The 19,399-nt window shown below is 38.5% G+C and overlaps 1 protein-coding gene across 14 annotated transcripts in view; it reads left to right on the forward strand.

Annotated features, from left to right (window-relative positions):
• The window catches only part of UVRAG (UV radiation resistance associated), a 331,316-nt gene that overhangs the window by 28,315 nt on the left and 283,602 nt on the right, over nt 1–19,399 (forward strand). For 11 of the 14 annotated variants that reach the window (XR_015141562.1, XR_015141561.1, XR_015141563.1 and 8 more), the window contains exons 2-3: nt 8,808–8,925; nt 17,153–17,187. Coding sequence is in view for 10 of the 14 variants with exons in the window: in XM_086338466.1 (XP_086194592.1) it covers nt 8,808–8,925; nt 17,153–17,187 (153 nt within the window). In the remaining 4 variants the exon portion in view is untranslated. The remainder of the gene's footprint in view (nt 1–8,807; nt 8,926–17,152; nt 17,188–19,399) is intronic. The other 3 variants (XM_086338467.1, XM_086338475.1, XM_086338476.1) reach the window with 1 other exon arrangement.

The following is a 19,399-nucleotide window of genomic DNA, read 5'->3' on the forward strand; positions in this document are numbered from 1 at the left end:
GTTGGGAAAGAGCAGTTAGCCATGATGGCGGTGGTCAGGCTGTCTCGCCCAACTCCCTTTCACTCCCGCCCCATGTTCCCTTGCTCTGGCCCCACATTCTGTAACAGTTTCTATGCATGGTTATTTAACAGCTGAGGTCATTTATAGCACTGGGCATGCGCATCATGCCTATATGAGCACCACCTGAAAAGCCCTTGCTGTGTCTTGTGGCAGCGGCAGCCATTAGAGGATAAAGCATGTCTGCCTTGCTGCTGCGAATAAAGAATGTTCGCAGTTCTTATGGCTCCTCGCATCTTCTTTCAGCTTCTTCCTATCTGCTTCCTCGCTCACGCTTTGCCTACCCTGGGTTCAGTGAACAGCGAGACACTTAGTTACTCTTGTTTTAATAAGCAAGGAGTGCCAGGAGGGAGGAGGATAGCCATCATCAGTCTCCCTGAGTCACTCTCCAGCAGAGAGGAGGAACACATCACATTTCTCTTTGCTCATTTTTATACCTCAGAAGCCAGACCAAGTTTCAGTTCAGTTCAGTTGCTCAGTCGTGTCTGACTCTTTGCGACCCCATGACCAAGTTTAGATACCAGCAAAGGAAAGATAACATTTGGGGAGAACATAGAACACCAGTGGCCTACTTTACTACTAAAAGTTGCTTTGGTTTTCTTTTAGTTCTGAGGTGTTGTTTCGACTTGCTGTCACCAAGGATGAGGTTCAAAATTGTATCAATAAAAATGGATTGACCCATCAGAAATTACCATTTTCTAAAATATGGGGATGTTTAACAAAACATTTCTTTGTACCTTGCAGCTAAATTAGAATGTTACTTTTCATTTACTAACCTGTTAGTGGGAAAAATTCTTGATAAACAGTTATGATATAAGTGTTCTCTAGTTATAATCTTCAACAGTTTTATCAGGACAGGGTTGGTTTCTGTCATTATTCTCATTTTAGGTAGGATTTGGTCATACTGACAGAGGCTAAAATTCCTTTGGCAGGACTTTTATTTTTTTTATTAAAGTATACTGCTGCTAAGTCACTTCAGTCATGTCCGACTCTGTGCGACTCCATAGACGGCAGCCCACCAGGCTCCCCCGTCCCTGGGATTCTCCAGGCAAGAATACTGGAGTGGGTTGCCATTTCCTTCTCCAATGCATGAAAGTGAAAAGTGAAAGTGAAGTTGCTCAGTACTTCACTTAGTACTGACAGAGACTAAAATTCTTTTGGCAGGACTTTTATTTTTTTTATTAAAGTATGCTGCTGCTGCTGCTGCTAAGTCGCTTCAGTTGTGTCCGACCCTTAGCGACCCCATAGACTACAGCCTACCAGGCTCCTCCGTCCATGGGATTTTCCAGGCAAGAGTACTGGAGTGGAGTGCCATTGCCTTCTCCGTTATTAAAGTATAGTTGACTTAATATTAATTTCAGGCGTAGAGCATAGTGATTCTGCTTTTTGCAGGTTATACTCCATGAATAGTTGTTACAAGATAATGGTTGTAATTCCCTCTGCTATACACTGCATCCTTGTTGCTTATCCATTTTGTACATAGTAGTTTGTATCTCTTACCTTACTCTTGGAATGCCTTATTTCTGTCTTGCTCCAGGTTTCTGAACTCTGCTCTCTTGCAGTTTCCATCTCAGGTTTCACTATGATGTAAAGATGACAGCCAGCATCTCTAGCCCTATATCCTTCCAGGTTCTGGGCCAGTAGCGGGGAAAAAGAATTTAATCGACTATTTAATACAACTTCTAGGTTTTCCATGGATCCTAATTGTGTTGTTATGGTCAGGGGGAGGGAATGATCAGGGCTGATTGACCTGACCTGAGTCACATGATCCTCCTTGGAGTTGGAAGTGGGATTAATTCTACAGTAGATTGATAGCAGAGGAGGGTAGTTCTACAGAGGAATATCTGAGGTGTTTTTGTTCTTTTTTGTTGTTTGTTTGTTTTTTAAACCAAATAGATGCTGGGCAAGATAAAACAGCAAAATTTTAAAAGGCAGAAAAAGTTCTTTAATCTACTGTGGGTACATTTTGGGCTTCCCTTGTGGCTCAGCTGGTAAACAGTCCGCCTGCAATGCGGGAGACCTGGGTTTGAAGATCCCCTGGAGAATGGAAAGGCTACCCACTCCAGTATGCTGGCCTGGAGAATTCCATGGACTGTATAGTCCATGGGATCGCAAAGTCGGACACGACTGAGTGACTTTCACTCAGGTTTTAAAGCAGTTTTCTAAGAACATTAGTACTGTTAACAAGAAAATCCAACCCTTTTAGATTCTTTAGGGGCATCAATTTACAATCATACTAGTGTAATGCTTGTTTATTTAAGCAGATGTTTCAAATCTAGAAAACATGCCAATGAAGTCTTGTTTTAGAATTTATACTTGAGAGATTTGTTTAAAAAAGAAAAAAAAGGTTGAGGGATTTAGGATCATTCCGGTTTCTTTCCCACTGCCAACATTTCAGGTAGCAGAATTGTGCTCTAGCTATAATACATCAGTCTTGCAAATAAAAGCTGAATAAGATTTTATTCTAGTGATTGTTTTTAACCTTGATATAGAATGTTTTTTAGGTAGTGCTTCAAAGACTTTAAAGCCATTTTAATTCCAACTTAAAAATTAAAATCTATTCAAATTTGGGAATAGATGTTTTTAGAGTATAATTGGCTGCCTAAAGCTACTGCTGTAGAAAGAGATGCAAAGAGCCTTTTTTAACTGTGAATGCTTAAAGCTTTAAGAAAGTGTGAGGTGATTGGGCAGTTTAAGAAACTGCATGGAATGTTATCTTAAAGAGTAATCTGGGACTTTCCTGGTGGTCCAGTGGTTAAGAATCCCCACCTGCCAATGCGGGGAACACTGTTCGATCCCTAGTCCAGGAGGATTCCACATGGCATAGGTCAGCTCAGCCCGTGGGCCACAGCTACTGAGCCTGTGCTCTAGAGCCCATGCTCTGCAATAAGAGATGTCACCACAATGAGAATCCCACGTGCTGCAACTAGAGAAAGTGCATGCATAATAATGAAGACCCAGCACAGCCAAAAACAAAGAGTAATTCCAAAGTTGGCATAAATTTTAATTACTTACTGTTTTTACTTTTCTGAGATATTTGAGCCAGTTTAGATCATAAGACAGATTTGAATTTATCTTTGGATGGGCCATTGAAGAGATAATCTGATATTTAATTCTGTTTAGACAAGGTCTAAAGCAGTACATTTATGCTCGATGTTGCCTCCAGGCCATGAATTCCTGGTGCCTGGTATACCTTGGTACAGTTACAGGTAGGTAGGTGAATGCTGAGAATTTGCTGTAGTCCAGAAGCACTGCTAAGATTTGACCCCCACTTTCAGTTCTGAGGTCCAGTCTTAGGTTTGAAGTGCTCTGTATTCTCCCACCATCTCATGGGTGGGTGTCACAATCCACTATGGGTTCCAGGCCACTCAGGTTCATTGCACGACCTAGGTCATACCAAGCCCTTCTTGACTGTGTTAATTGTCTGGATATGTATCAGTTCAGTTCAGTTGCTCAGTCGTGTCCAACTCTTTGCGACCTCATGAACCACAGCACACCAGGCCTCCCTGTCCATCACCAACTCCTGGAGTTCACCCAAATCCATGCCCATTGAGTTGGTGATGCCATCCAACCATCTCATCCTCTGTCATCCCCTTCTCCTCCTGCCCTCAATCTTTCCCAGCATCAGATTCTTTTCCAATCAGTCAACTCTTCGCATCAGATGGCCAAAGTATTGGAGTTTCAGTTTCAACATCAGCCTTCCAGTGAACACCCAGGATTGATCTCCTTTAGGATGGACTGATTGGATCTTCTTGCAGTCCAAGGGACTCTCAAGAGTCTTCTCCCACACCACAGTTCAAAAGCATAAATTTTTCAGCACTCAGCCTTCTTTATAGTCCAACTCTCACATCTATACATGACCACTGGAAAAACCATAGCCTTGACTAGATGGACCTTTGTTGACAAAGTAATGTCTCTGCTTTTCAATATGCTGTCGAGGCTGGTTATAAGTTTCCTTCCAAGGAGTAAGCATCTTTTAATTTCATGGCTGAAGTCACCATCTGCAGTGATTTTGGACATGTATAAATTCAATCAAAAACCATTTGTTGTGTTCCTACTGTTTGCTAGTTATTCATCTAGGTGCTAGAGATACAGCAGTTAATAAAACAAATCTCACCCGTATAGAACTTTTAGTCTAGTTGGAAAAACAGACAAATATTTGAAACTATCTGTAATTATACATTGTTTTGGTCAAGTACAGATGTTCTGGAGAACTGAGAACTAGAGAGGATCCTTTAGGTCACCTTGATTTCTTTAATATTTCCTAGGTTCATAGGGTAGTAATTTGGGCAAAGGTGGGTGATATAGCCTAAGACTGGTGGTAATTTTTGGTATTGCTGTTATATTTTTGACTAGGTTAAACTTTTCTTATTTAACTTTATTTTTTGATTATGTAAATCATTCTTACGGTACAGAAGGCAAAACCACATAGCGAAGTATCAGGGAAGTCTTGCTTATATCTCTGTTCCTTCCAACCTCTTCTCACCCCCATAGGTCATTTTCTGAGTTTCTGGTTTAACCTTCCAGTGTTTCTTTTTAATTGCATTAAACCTTGGGGGAAGGGGAGGAAGGAAGGAGATGGGAGACTGAAGGAAGGAGATGAATGGGTGGGGATGGAAGAGAGGAGCTCTGTTTAAATAATATTTGTGAAGTGTTGTTTTACTGGCATTCTTTGTCCCCTTTCCACTCCTAGTTCTGAAAAAAGGCAATAAATAGCTTATCATTTTTTAAAATTTTGGAATAATTTTAGATTTACAGAGAAGTTGCAAAGACAGTACACAGAATTCTCTTTGTTCAGTTTTCCCTAAGGCTAGTATCATACATTACCATTTTACATTTTTCAAAACTAAAAATTAACATTAGCATATAATAATTATTATTATTAATTCTTATTTATTTTTATTGAGGTTTAGTTGATTTATAATATCCTGTTAGTTCCAGGTGTACAGCATAGTGACTCAGTTATATAGACAAACACACACACACATTCTTCTGTTTCTTTATTTTTGACTGCATTGGCTCTTCATTGCAGTATGCAGGCTTTCTCTAGTTGTGGCAGGCGGGGAGTTCTCTAGCTGCAGGTCACAGGCTTCTCTTGTTGCAGAGCATGGGCTATAGAGTGCGGGCTCAGTAGCTGTGGCTCACGAAGCTTAGTTGTCCCGTGGCATGTGGGATCTTAGTTCCCTGCATTAGATGGCAGATTCTTAACCACTGGACCACCAGGGAAGTCCCATATATATTCTTCTTTATCTTTTTTTTAAAAAATATACTCTTCTTTATATTTTCTTTTCTAGTAGATCATTACAAAATGTTGAGTATAGTTCCCTGTGCATAGTAGGTCCTTTGGCATATTATTAATATTGTTAATCTAATTTATTAAAGTTTCAGTTCAGTTGCTCAGTCATGTCTGATTCTTTGCGACCCCATGGACTGCTGCATGCCAGGCTTCCCTGTCCATCACCAACTCTGAGAGCTTGCTCAAACTCAGGTCCATCGAGTCTGTGATGCCATCCAACCATCTCATCCTCTGTCGTTCCCTTCTCCTGCCTTCAGTTTTCCCCAGCATCAGGGTCTTTTCCAGTGAGTCAGTTCTTTGCATCAGGTGGCCAAAGTATTGGAGTTTCAGCTTCAGCATCAGCCCTTCCAATGAATATTCAGGACTGATTTCCTTTAGGATGGACTGGTTGGATCTCCTTGCAGTCCAAAGGACTCTCAAGAGCCTTCTCCAACACCACAGTTCAAAAGCATCAGTTGTTCAGTGCTCAGCCTTCTTTATGGTCCAACTCTCATATACATGACTACTAGAAAAACCATAGCTTTGACTAGACGGACCTTTGTTGGCAAAGTAATGTCTCTGCTTTTTAATAAGCTGTCTAGGTTGGATCACAGCTTTTCTTCTAAGGAGCAAGCATCTTTTAATTTCATGGCTGCAGTCACCATCTGCAGTGATTTTGGAGCCCCCAAAATAAAGTCTCTCACCTTCTACTGTTTCTCCATCTATTTGCCATGAAGTGATGGGACCAGATGCCATGATCTTAGTTTTCTGAATGTTGAATTTTAAGCCAGCTTTTTCATTCTCCTCTTTCACTTTCATCAAGGGGCTCTCTAGTTCTTCTTCGCTTTCTGCCATAAGTGTGGTGTTATCTGCGTATCTGAGGTTATTGATATTTCTCCCGGCAGTCTTAATTTTAGCTTGTGCATCATACAGCCTGGCATTTCGCATGTTTAATATTTTTAAAAATAATCAGCTTTATGATAAAATTGGAATGAATATTTTAAAGAGGAAACCAAGACAAAGGTCACAAGAGGTCCCCGTGTATATTTACTGCCTTCACCAAGATTACATCCATAATTTACCCGAGTGTTGATTTCCTTTGTTTGTTTCAGTTGTTTAATGAAAATACTTATCTTAGTGCTTCAGATATCACAAAAAAAGTAAATTACAGGCCAATATCACTGATGAACACAGATGCCAAAATCCTGAGCAAAATGCAGACAGACTCTAACAATACATTGAAAGATTCATACACCATGGTCAAGTGGGGTTTATCTCAGGGATGCAAAGATTTTTCAGTATACACAAATCAATTGGTGTGATACATCATATAAACAAATTGAAAGATAAAATCCATATGGTAATCTCAGTAGATAGCTCTGAGGAGCTAGCATTGGCAAAAACATGGATCTAGGACCTTACATGATCTTTTTCATGGAACAGTAAACAGTCACTTGTGACCGGGGGTTAGGTGTGTGGAAGATCTAGTGGGAAGTAAGGATCAAGTATGGAGAGGTTGGATTGTGCAAGGCTTTGAAGGGAATAATGGGAAGTTTGTACTTTATGCCGGAGGCTGTGGGTAATGTTTTCAGGTCTTTGAATAGAGGACCAAGATTGGAATCTTTTGGCAAAATAGATGTGATTATTATGTATGTAGGCTATTAGTGGTTCCTGTCAATTTAAAGTCTTGTCTCAGAAGGCTAATGAAAAATATGTGGTTGGAGGAAATTGTCACTGTAATCTAGGGTGTGAAATGGAAACCTTTGGCAGATTGTAGAAATATAAGTCTTTTAAAGTAACCCCTAAGAACTTTTTATAAACACATTTGGGGGTTTTTCATACTTAGAATGTTAAATAAATTTATTAGACAATAACCTTCTCTGTCCAAGAATCTTAACCTCTAGACTGGGAGAAAGGATTAGGTTGCTGTGTGCATGGAAAGGAAGAACTGTGCTTTGCTGGCTGACTGCACCTGTAATTGATGATGGACTTACCGCAGCAAAGTGGGCTTTCGGCCTAAAGGGAAAGCTTTAAGCATATTTTAAAACTGAGCACTTGGTTTCTATTTTTCAGTCTCTGAAATAATCTGACACAGGGGACTAGCTATTGAGAATGAATCTGTTGTGCTCAGACTTGACTGCCAACTTTTCTGTTTTTTTTTTTATTTTTTTTTTTTTTTTATTTTATTTTTAAACTTTACATAATTGTATTAGTTTTGCCAAATATCAAAATGAATCCGCCACAGGTATACATGTGTTCCCCATCCCGAACCCTCCTCCCTCCCCATACCATCCCTCTGGGCCGTCCCAGTGCACCAGCCCCAAGCATCCAGCATCATGCATCGAACCTGGACTGGCAACTCGTTTCCTACATGATATTTTACATGTTTCATTGCCATTCTCCCAGATCTTCCCACCCTCTCCCTCTCCCACATAGTCCATAAGACTGTTCTATACATCAGTGTCTCTTTTGCTGTCTCGTACACCGGGTTATTGTTACCATCTTTCTAAATTCCATATATATGTGTTAGTATACTGTATTTATGTTTTTCCCAAATGACTTGGCTATCTGTTAAGGTATCTTAAGGTATTCTGTACTCTGTAGCTCAGTGGTAAAGAATCTGCGTGCAGTGCAGGAGACCCGGGTTTGATCCCTGGTTTGAGCAGATCCCCTAGAGAAGGGAATGCCTACCCACTCCATTATTCTTGCCTGGAGAAATCCCATGGACAGAGGAGCTTGGCAGACTACAGTTCATGGGGTCGCAGAGTTGGACACAACTGCACATCTAACACTTAGGCATCTTATATTTTTTGTTGATTTCTCCTATTGCTTTTGGAGCTTTTGCATTTCCAACACTTATGACTTCAAATAATTTTTGCATCTAGTTGGAGGAAGGCCTGATGAAAAAATAGGGACTGGTTGACTGCTGGTCGAGTGAGAATTTAAGCTGACAACAGTTGGGTTACTGGCCTGATGAAGTGAACAGTGTTAGTTACTTTTTTTTTTTTTTGTCTTTGCCTTCTTTTCTTGGTTGTAACAGATGATCTGGCATCAGACTGAACTAGCAACAGAGCTGTGTGTATGTAATAATTGCTAATTTTGTGTTGGTGTGAGTTGGACTTTGCATCCTTCTGATGGGAAAAAAGCAAATTACTGCTTAGTTAATATTCCAGGAAATACTGATGCTATTCTACAGGTATATAGGATTTATATAATATTTATACTTTTCAAGAATATTTCATTTCTGTTATTTCATGCTTCCAACAGCTTTGTAAATGATATAGGGTAAGAATAACTCCTATTTAACAGAAGAGATATTGAGGCATAAATAAAAGACTGGGTTAAGGTTGCTGGCTCAACAAATAAATGACTGGGACAACTTACTAAATTTTATCTTTGAATTGTAGCTTTCAGAAAGTTTTAGAAGAGGGAAAAACTGAATACTCCTCTTTTTTTGTTCTTCTTTATGTTTCAGCGTCGTCTTAGACATCTTCGGAACATTGCTGCCCGGAACATTGTTAATAGGAATGGCCATCAGCTCCTTGATACCTACTTCACACTTCACTTGTGTAACACTGAAAAGGTATACAAAGGTAAGAGAATCTGGACTTGCCACCCACAGATCGTTAGATCTCATTTTTATTCTTTTGTAACACAAATGATTCTCTGCATCCTTTGCTAGTATTGCTTATTAGAAAACTAAGTTGTCATGCTGTCTGAAAATATTTCTTGAGCAGTTGTTACATATATTGAAGAAACATGTCTTTTGGCTAGTTCTTTTGGATAGCTGAGCCTTACAATGATAAATTTATCATTCCTTTATAATGTTTAATTATTCAGTAGCTGTCATTTGAAATAGGTTACTTGAGTCTAGTATCTAGTACTAATTTGCTTGTCTTTAAAATATAATTGATTCCTTTAGTCTTGTGGTAAAATTTGGACCCAGTTCATATCTTATCATATCTGTAATTCTTTGTGTATATGGACTCATTTTTAGAATTGCATGGTTTCTTTGAATTCATTTCCTCATACTGAAATGTGGATTCTTCCGTAAGTGATAATTCTAAGAGGACATCAGATATTTGATTCAGAATCCCAAGCATCTTTTGAATACATATTAGGCAAAAGACACTTTGACATAATCAGTTGACTTATGTTAAAAACTGTAAAAGAAGAAAAATGGTATAATGGCAGGAATATTGTATTAGGATTAAAACTACATTGATATTAGTTCTGGCTATTTCAGCTAGTATATAACTATATACAGCTATGTACGAGTATGTAACTATATACCAACTATATACCAGTATATATACTATATACTGAAATAGCTTGCTATGTAATTTTTGGACAAGGAAAAAAGGACTGTAAATTCCACCATTTTTACAGTTTTATTTTCATTCTTCGGTTTCGTTCTAACCACTGCATATTTTTAAAACAATTGTATTAATCTGAACGAGTAACTCTACCTACTATAACAAATGCTATGAGTCGTTCAGTGTCTTGACATAATAAAATTCTTAAACACTAAGTTCAGTGTTTGCGCAATCTCTGGGAGATGTTGAAGGACAGGAAAGCCTGGCGTGCTGTAGTCCATGGGGTCGCAACGAGTCAACACAACTGAGCAACTGAACAAAGTTGCTCAAAAGTGTAGGTGTTACTTATCAGATACTGGCCTGGCAGTTCTCCTTTGACTGGTGGCTCAGGTATCCAGGCTGCTTCTGTTTTGGAATGATGCTTCTGGTATGGCAAAGGAGAGGGATTATTTGAGGGAGATTTTTAAATGGAAGTGTTCTACATCAATTCCATGACATTCCCTTAGCCATATATCAGTTACATCATCCTTTTTAGGTGAACAGGGGATGGGAAAATATTGTCTTCTTATGTGTCCAGAAGAAAAATGAAACAGTTTGATCACTATCTGTGCTAAGGTATAAGTATTTTTGCAGATCTTATTACATTTGGTCTGCTGCTCACTAATTGGCTTCATCACTAGCAATATATGACAATGCCAAAGTACTTTACATTTTTTATAGGTTCCATATAATTAGTTCTTGGTTGTCTTTGTTAGAACTTCTGTGTTCTTGCTCCAGTGTTACCTCTGATAATAGTTACTGACATTGAACTTAGTACATTTTAAGTATTTGGTAAATGATAGCAATTATTATTGGAATTGTAATGTTAACAGGCATAATAGTAGTTTCTAAAGAGTAGTCATGGGACTGGTTGATGACCATGATATAAAAACTTGTCCAAGAGATACAATGAAAACAAAGTGATTTTTTTGTTGTTGTTCTTTTTCTTGTCCTCTCTAGTTTACTTTATATCTTGAGCTTAGAAGTTATTATGGAATATTTCTGTTGTTTTTTTTTTTTTTGACTGTTTCTTGAAGTTATTTCAATAAAATGGTTATTAACACAATAAGGGACTAGCAGGTTTCAGACCACAGGGAAGTTCAGTGTCTAGTAGTGGTATTGGGTCTGTCACTGACTGGCAAGCCCTTCGGCTGCGGCATTTAGTTCCTCTTGTGTGCTGTTGATTTATTTCTAAAATGAGAGGATTGATGATTTCTGAAACTTCCCTCTGCTCCAGAATGTCATGGTTGAATGAAGTCTATTGACATAATAGACTTGTTGGGCCCACATGTTCGGCTCTGTAACTTTTCACTGCCATAGGAGGAACCAGAAAACTCTTTCCTTAGTAAGCCTAATTAATACCACCCTGAAATTAAAAGATGCTTACTCCTTGGAAGGAAAATTATGACCAACCTAGACAGCATATTAAAAAAGCAGAGACATTACTTTGCCAACAAAGGTCCGTCTAGTCAAGGCTATGGTTTTTCCAGTGGTCATGTATGGATGTGAGAGTTGGACTGTGAAGAAAGCTGAGCGCTAAAGAATTGATGCTTTTGAACTGTGGTGTTGGAGAAGACTCTTGCAAATCCCTTGGACTGCAAGGAGATCCAACCAGTCCATCCTAAAGGAGATCAGTCCTGGGTGTTCATTGGAAGGACTCATGCTGAAGCTGAAACTCCAATATTTTGGCCACCTCATGCAAAGAGTTGACTCACTGGAAAAGACCCTGAGGCTGGGAGGGATTGGGGGCAGGAGGAGAAGGGGACGACAGAAGATGAGATGGCTGGATGGCATCACCGACTCGATGGACATAAGTTTGGGTAAACTCCGGGAGTTGGTGATGGACAGGGAGGCTTGGCGTGCTGCGATTCATAGGGTCACAAAGAGTTGGACATGACTGAGTGACTGAACTGAACTGTCTTCTTGGAGCTGTGATGATAAACTTGGATATTCATTGCATGATCATTATGTGGCCCTTGGTGTAGGATGACCACAATGGAAGGCCTATGGGCTCTTCTTAAAAGCCACCTGTACCACCTACCTAGTGGCATCATTTCTCAGTTTCAAAAGAAGTTTGTTTTTGTTTTTTTTTTTAATTGGAAGAATATCTGAAATGCTGATTTCTTAGTTATTCTTTTATTTCAGCTGAATTCACAGCAGAGCATAAGAAGTTATGAGTGAGTCTTTTTGATTTTTGACACTTTTTTTTAGTGCTCTTAGGAGATTGTCTATTTCTCAGGTAGTTCAATTGAACACCATTTATTACATTCTCAGAGAACAAAGCTTTGTGTTAATGGATGAGGAACTAGATTCTAATCCTGCTTCCTTCTTAATCTTGGAAGTTTTATAAAATCAAGTTTGTTCTTCAGCCATAGTTATTTCTCCCCCGTGAAATGTGAGTGCCTGTGCTTTCCTGGAATACCAACCAGTTATTTTGATACACTAGAAGATGACCTCTACATAGTTCAGTTTGGTGGTCTCATGCATGTGTCATAATTTCAAATATCACTTGTCACTCTAACAGCTTACAAATGTGTTTCTTTAGCTTCGCCTCCCCTCTGAACTCATGTATTCGGTTGCCTACTGTGCATCTCCATTTGGAGCCTAGGAGGTGACTTAAACTTGATAGATTCAACAGTGAGTCTGATGTTCTAACTCTGATCTGTCTCCTGTATTCATCCCTCTGTCAGAAAATGGCAACTCTTTCCATTGGCTTGGCCAGAAACCTTGGAATCACCCTGCATTGTCCTCTTTTATATTCCATACCCAATTTTTCAGCAGATGTTTTTGGTTCTTACTACCAAATGTATCTATAATCTTCTCTTTTCTTACTACCTCCAAACTATCGTGCGTGAGTTGCTGAAGTAGACTTCTAACAGGTCTGTCTGCCCATGCATTCTTTTCAGTGTGGTCTCAACCAAGATCCTTTAAGATGAAAGTCAGGTCCTGTTATTCCTCCCCCCAAACCCTCCAGTGGCTTCCTGTTTCATTCAGAGTAAAAGCTGAAGTTCTTTTTGTTTCCTAGGCCTTCATGAACTGGCCGTCTGTCACCTCTTGGCACTTACCTCTTTCTCCTCTTCTAGTTCTCTCTGTTCCATGCCTCCTGCCCTTCTTGCCTTCCTTGAATTCAAATCGGCTTCAGTTTAAGGCGCCTGCCCGGACTCTCCTCCTGATGGCCACACGACTAGCTCCTCTGCCTTCTTCCAGGTCTTCACTCCAGATGTTTCCTCAGAGAAACTCTGCTTGATCACTGACTAACCCTTTTAAAAATTGTGACTCTTCTCCCCGTCTATTGTGTTGGATTTTTCTCCACAATACTCCAGATCGTCTGACATAACTGTATGTTTACTTATTTGCTGAATGCATGTCTCTCCACTAAATGTAAGCTCCATTTGAGTAGAAATTTCTGGGTCAGTTTTGTTCACCGCACTGTTTCCAATACTTGGAATAATGCTTGGCACAAAGTAAGCCCCCAGATATTTTCATTTAATTTTTGAATAGCTAATACAGTCCATGGCTCAAAAAATATATATGAAGGTTTATATTAAAATCTTCCTCTCACCTGTTCCATCTTGCTAGTTTTTTGCTGTACCCTGAGATTCTTTATGCAATTGTGAGTAAAAATTGTACCAATTGTATATGTATATATATATTTCTGTGCCTTGCATTTTTCACTTAATATATTTTAGATGTCTTCCCATATAATTTCATAAACAGCTTCTCTAATTTTCTTTTTTTCTGTTTAGTTTTGCATTGAACAGTTGTGCCATAATTTATTTAACTGACTTCTTTTGATGAGCATTTAGTTGTTCTGGTCTTTTGCTATATACACAGCGTTACCATGAGCAGTTTCATTGGTATATATTATTTTGTGTGAGTGCTAGTAAGGCTGTGGGGGAAAATTCCAGAGTGGAAGTACAAATATTACAAAATTGTCCTGTTGACATTCCCATCTGCTGTGCATGGGCACCCTTTTCCCTACAGCCTGACCAGCAGACTGTGCAATCAAACTTGTGAAATTTCACCAATCCGATAGTTGAAAAATAGTTTCATAATAGAGTCTAAGTTTGTTTCTTCTTTTTGAGTGAGGTTGAGATACTAAAAAAGCATTTGTTAAATAAATGGAATGCTATATAATAGCATGTTTGACATGCCATTGGAACCATGCTTTGCAATCTCTGCTTGCTTTGTTTGTTTAGGTCTTAGCATGGATAGAGAAGAATTTGTATCTAATAGTCCCTTTCATGTAAAACTAGTCTTGCATGATATCTTTTTGAAAATTTATTTGTCTAATAGTTTTGCTCAAGTTGAATTAATAAAAATTCATAGAATTATATTAATAACAATGATAGCTTATAAAGTATTGTTAACTCAGTATTTCATTTGAGCCTCATAACAACCCTGTTATTTTCCAGGTGTCATTCTCCTTTAAAGGTGAAGAAACTATGGCCCAGAAAAGTTAATTGACTTGTCCAGGGTCAAGCTTATACATGGTGCATTGGGGACTGGAACTGTTTTTTTCACTTTAAATTCTCCTGAATTCACTATTCTGTTGTGCACCATGTTGCTGATTTCATTGACAGTCAAAGTGTAGCAGAGTGATAGACAGTGGAGGCCCACATTTAACACTTTAGAAATTACTTTAGACTCGGTGATTCCTTGCCAAACTGAATGGCTCCTTTGTTGACCCTTCTCCATTAAAATTAGCAAATCCATTTTGAGGGTCTAATGGGGAAAGCAAATTGTTTAGTTTCATTTATGTATATATATAGTTAGTCAGCAAAGTTTTGAAAAAAATAATGCTGTTCATTTTTTTAGAGCTGGAAATATATTTGTTGGAGACTCTTTAATTTAGACACTTTATAGATTAAGCTGAGGAATTCTCTCAAAAGAAAAAAGGAATAGCTTTAATTTTTTTTCATTGCTTTAAAAAGTTTTACATACTTGCAGCAAATTTAGACAATACAAAAGTATATTAAGTGAGAGTACCTTGTAATAACAAGCAACACAATTTTAGCCCTAAAACTCTCCCCGCCCCAGAAACATATTGGGAATGAATTAAAGTATATGTATGCATATTAGAGAAGAACATATGTATATATATACACACATGGACATACATATGTATGTACATTTATGTAGCCAATTTATGATTGGCATTGGTTAACTGTTGGGAAAAAATGAAAAGAGTAATACTGAGGGTTAGGGTTCCCTTGTGGTCCAGTGGTTAAGAATCCAACTGCCAGTGCAGGGGACATGGGTTTGATCCCTGCTCTGGGAAGATCCCACGTGCTGTGGAGCAGCTAGGCCCCTTGTGCCACAGCTACTGAGCCTGCGGTGGACCCTGCAAGCCACTACTGCTGAGCCCGTGTGCTGCAGCTACTGAAGCCCGAGTGCCTAGAGCCTGTGTTCTGTGACAGGAGCAGCCACAGCAGTGAGAAGCCTGTGCACTGCAGTTAGAGTAGCGCCGACTCTCCGCAACTAGAGAAACGCCGCATGCAGCAATGAAGACCCAGCACAGCCAGTGAATTAACTAATTAAAAAAACACAAATGTGTAGGGTTGGCTACTGTTAAGTGGGACTGTAAATTGGTACAGTGTTTATAGAGAACAATCTGGCAATATCTATCAAATTCAAGCTTTTTTTTCCTTTTATCTTGCAATTTCACTTGAAGTCTATCTTATAGATTCATGTGTCTTAGAATATATATCTTTCAAAGATTATATATAATATTACTTGAAATATCCAAAAACTATCAGTAACTTAAATATTCATCAAGAAAACTTTCCTTTTAAAAACAATTAGAATTATCCCTTCTCTTAAAGTAATTGTTTAAAATAGAAAAATTTAAAAACTGCCAAGCAATAAATAAAAGTAAGCAGCCTAACCCTATCACTTAAGATAAATGTTCATGTAATTGTAAAAATTTGGATCCTGTGGTAAATTCTCTCATAGAACTTGTTTTTTTCATTAGTGTGTTGTGGCTGTCTTGCCAAAAAATAGGATGACTATCACTATTACTATTTTTTAAGGGAAGACAAGCATAGAATAGTATAGATGCTGTGTTTTGTGAAGAAACATTTTAACCAAAAGACTTTGCCCATTAGAACTTTATATCCAGGTCCACTTTTCCTTTACTGCTTGATGATTCCCAAACTTCAGTCTTGTGGACTACTTTGGCAAGTTTTACTCTCTTTGAATTTCATCTCTAGTGCTACATACTGAATATATTTTAAGAAGTCCATTTTTCCACAGTCTGTGAAGTTGTTGATTCAATCAAAATTTTACTGAGTGCCTACTCTGTGCCAGGAATAGTTTTTATGTGTTGAGGAGACAGCAGTTATATAAAACAAATGGTATTGCCCTTATGGAGCTTACTATTAGGGGTTGGGTATATGAGTCATAAATTTCAATGTTAGAAAAAAGTAAAGTTTATCCACGTATCACCTAAGAGTCGTCTCATGTATCAGTGATATGTGCATCACCCATGGGGAATATTGCCCGATAGCAGCATACGGGTACAGAGTCCTTGTAGGCTCTGCATTGACAGAGCATCACAGCGTAACTTTGGCAGAGACAACAGAGGCAGTATTGAAGGGTTCTTAGGAATGTCTGTCTGAACCTCTGACACAGTCTTTCTTTTGATTGTATCTTCACTGAACCTCTGACACAGTCTCTCTCTTAATTGTATCTTCAGGTTTTGTAACATTTACAGTATAAATGAAGGTGTATAGAATCATGGAATTTTAGTGATTACAGAAGGCCTTGATAGTCTGATTGTCAAAAGTGTCATGAAGAAATGGGCCCAGGGAAATGAGAGCAGAATGTTAATGACATGTAGAGCTAGAACTTTGGTCACCTGGTTGCTAGATGAGTGTTCTTTCCACAGTACTACAATGGATAATCACTGGAGATGTTTGAGACAAGCGGAGCATATGGAATTGGTTGTAGACGATGGCAGTAGTTAAGGGAGAATAAAGTCTGAGTTTTTAAGGCCTTACCTTAGACTCTGGGGTAAAAGGAGCCAGTCAGGGAAAAATAACTAAATTAAATCTTAATAGATTTTGACCTTTCTTTACCAGTGTTTTTCCCTTTAAAACTTTTTAATTTTAGACAGGGTCTTACTGTGTAGCACAGGGAACTATATTCAATATCCTATAATAAACTGTAATGGGAAAGAATATGAAAAAGAATAAATATTTGTATATGTACAACTGAATCACTTTGCTGTATATTAGAAACTAACACATTGTAAATCAACTATGCTTCAATTAAAAAACTTTTATTTCATAATTATCTGTATTTTAATTTTTACAGATAAATATATAGAGAGACCCTTGAAAATGTTTGAAGTGTTGGTTTTTTTTTTTTTTTACTAGAGCATATGTTAAAAAATTTATGGGATTAAGAGTTAGTGAGCTTATTTTCTTCCACATCACTTATTGTTCTTTTTCTTCTTTTCCAGAATTTTATAGGAGTGAAGTGATTAAGAATTCCTTGGTAAGTTTGCTTTCTGACAGGTGCATATGACTAAGCCTATGATTCCTATTTTAGAAAATGCTGAGACATAAAATAAGTTGAAGTTCAGTTCTGGTATTATATTTCTACAGTTAAATCTTCTGCTCAATTATTGCTTAAATCTTCACTGATTTGTTCATTGATGTATCTCTAGCGCTTAGAGCATGCCTGGCACAAAGTAGGTGCTTGATAAATATTTGCTGAATGCAGTGACACTTTTTCTGTTAAAAACCTTTTTTTTTTTTTCAAATCATTCTATAATTCTGTCATTTCTGTTTGCTCTTGAGGTTTTTAACTATTTAACTTTCCAAACATCATAATAAATGATGTTTTTGTATGTAGTTCTTAAGAATTTTATGGCTAGGGCCATTGTATAGGATCTTTCTACTTATTTTTTGGCCATAGAGTTGCTCACGTAGAAAGTTGGAAATGTCCTACTTTTGCGAATGGGTACACTAGATAATTTGCATGATGATTCAATTTGGCCACGTTAATAAAAAGAAAAGCTTTATGGTACTGATAGTATTCTTACAACAATCCAGCCATATTGGATTTAGCCCCTGTCCACTTTTTCAGCCTTGTCTGCTGATGTAAGGTTCCTTGTGTTCCACGCTTACCTCATTTTTTCAGTGCTTCAACAGGTCAAACTTACCTTGTTCCTTATGCCTACAGCACCTGTTTGCTTGCTTCTTTACCTCGCTGAAGAATCCTTTGAGGTTTGAGCTATGTCACTTCAGCCTGGCCTTCTATGACTATTCCATCTAAAGTAGTTCCCTTTCCACTCTTTTTCACATCACTCTGTTTTGTTTTCTTTAGAGCATTTATCACTGTTGGAAACTCTTGCCCATTTATCTGTTTATTATGTCTCCCACTTACAAGTATGAAGTTTCATGAGAGTAGGGACCTTGCCAGTCTTGTTCACCTTTGAAACCCTAGAGTCTAGAATATTGTAGATGCTCAGTAAATATTCGTTAGATGAATAAATGGATAACCACAATGTGTTATCTCTACAGAATCCTTTTACGTATGTTATCTCATTTTGATCCTTAGAGCAACTTGTAGACAGGGTAGGTCTTAAGACACTGACATCCAGAGAGTCTCTGACTTTTGCAGAGTCACAACAACTGTGGGACCAGAACTCAAATCCAGGCCCTCCATCTTCAAGTCTCTACTACTCTTTCCTCTTCATCAAGCTGTCATCTTTTTTTTTTGGCCATGCCATGTGGCTTGGGGCATCTTAGTTCCCTGATCAGGGACTGAACCCAGGCCCTGAACAGTGAGAGCTTGAAGTCCTGACCACTGAACTGCTGGGAAAACCAGCTGAGCCACCAGGGAAGCCTGACATATAGTAGCTGCTAAATATTGTTTCTGCTCCTATCCTGGCTCAGTTGGAGACAGAAATGGTCTACAGAGAGGTGAGGAGGGTAGGTTTAGGGAGCAAATAGAGTAGAAGGACTCCTCAATTTATTCTACTCCCTTTACTATAGTGAAAACTCAATTTTCTCAAATTAAATACACATGTGTAACCAGTATCCAGATCAAGAAGTAGAATATTTTCAGTGCCCCAGAAGCCCCCTTATACCGTCTTCAGTTACTACTCCTCTCTTACTTTTAACATGGGGTTCCCTGGTAGCTCAGCTGGTAAAGAATCCGCCTGCAATGTGGGAGACCCTGGTTCAATTCCAGGGTTGACAAGATCCCCTGGAGAAGGGAACAACTTACCCACTCCAGTATTCTGGCCTGGAGAATTCCATGGACTGTGTAGTCCATGGGGTTGCAAAGAGTTGGACATGACTGAGTGACTTCCACTTTTCTGACTTTTAACACCATAAATTAATTTACCCGTTTGTGAGCTTTGTAGAAATGGAATCATATAGTGTCTGTTCTTTTGTGTCTGACTTTGATGTTTTAACTGTATATTGTAAGAGTCATTCATATTGTGAGGTATACTTGTTTTCTCTGTTGTCTTTTGTTGTGTGAATATACCAGAAGTTATCCGTTCTTCTGTTGCTGGGAATTTGGTTAGTTTCTGGTTTTGTTTGTTTGTTTTCTGGCCATGTTTCATGGCATATGGGATTTTAGTTACTGGACCTGGGAATGAACTTGTGCCCCCTGTAGTGGAAGCGTGGAGTCTTAACCACTGGACTACTGGGGGAAGTGCTTGTTTCTAGTTTTGAGCTAATATGAATAGTAC

This window comes from Bos grunniens, chromosome 15 (genome assembly GCF_055505025.1).
Source record: "Bos grunniens cultivar Pamir isolate PY7600 chromosome 15, Bosgru_T2T1.0, whole genome shotgun sequence".
Classification (NCBI taxonomy): domain Eukaryota; kingdom Metazoa; phylum Chordata; class Mammalia; order Artiodactyla; family Bovidae; genus Bos; species Bos grunniens.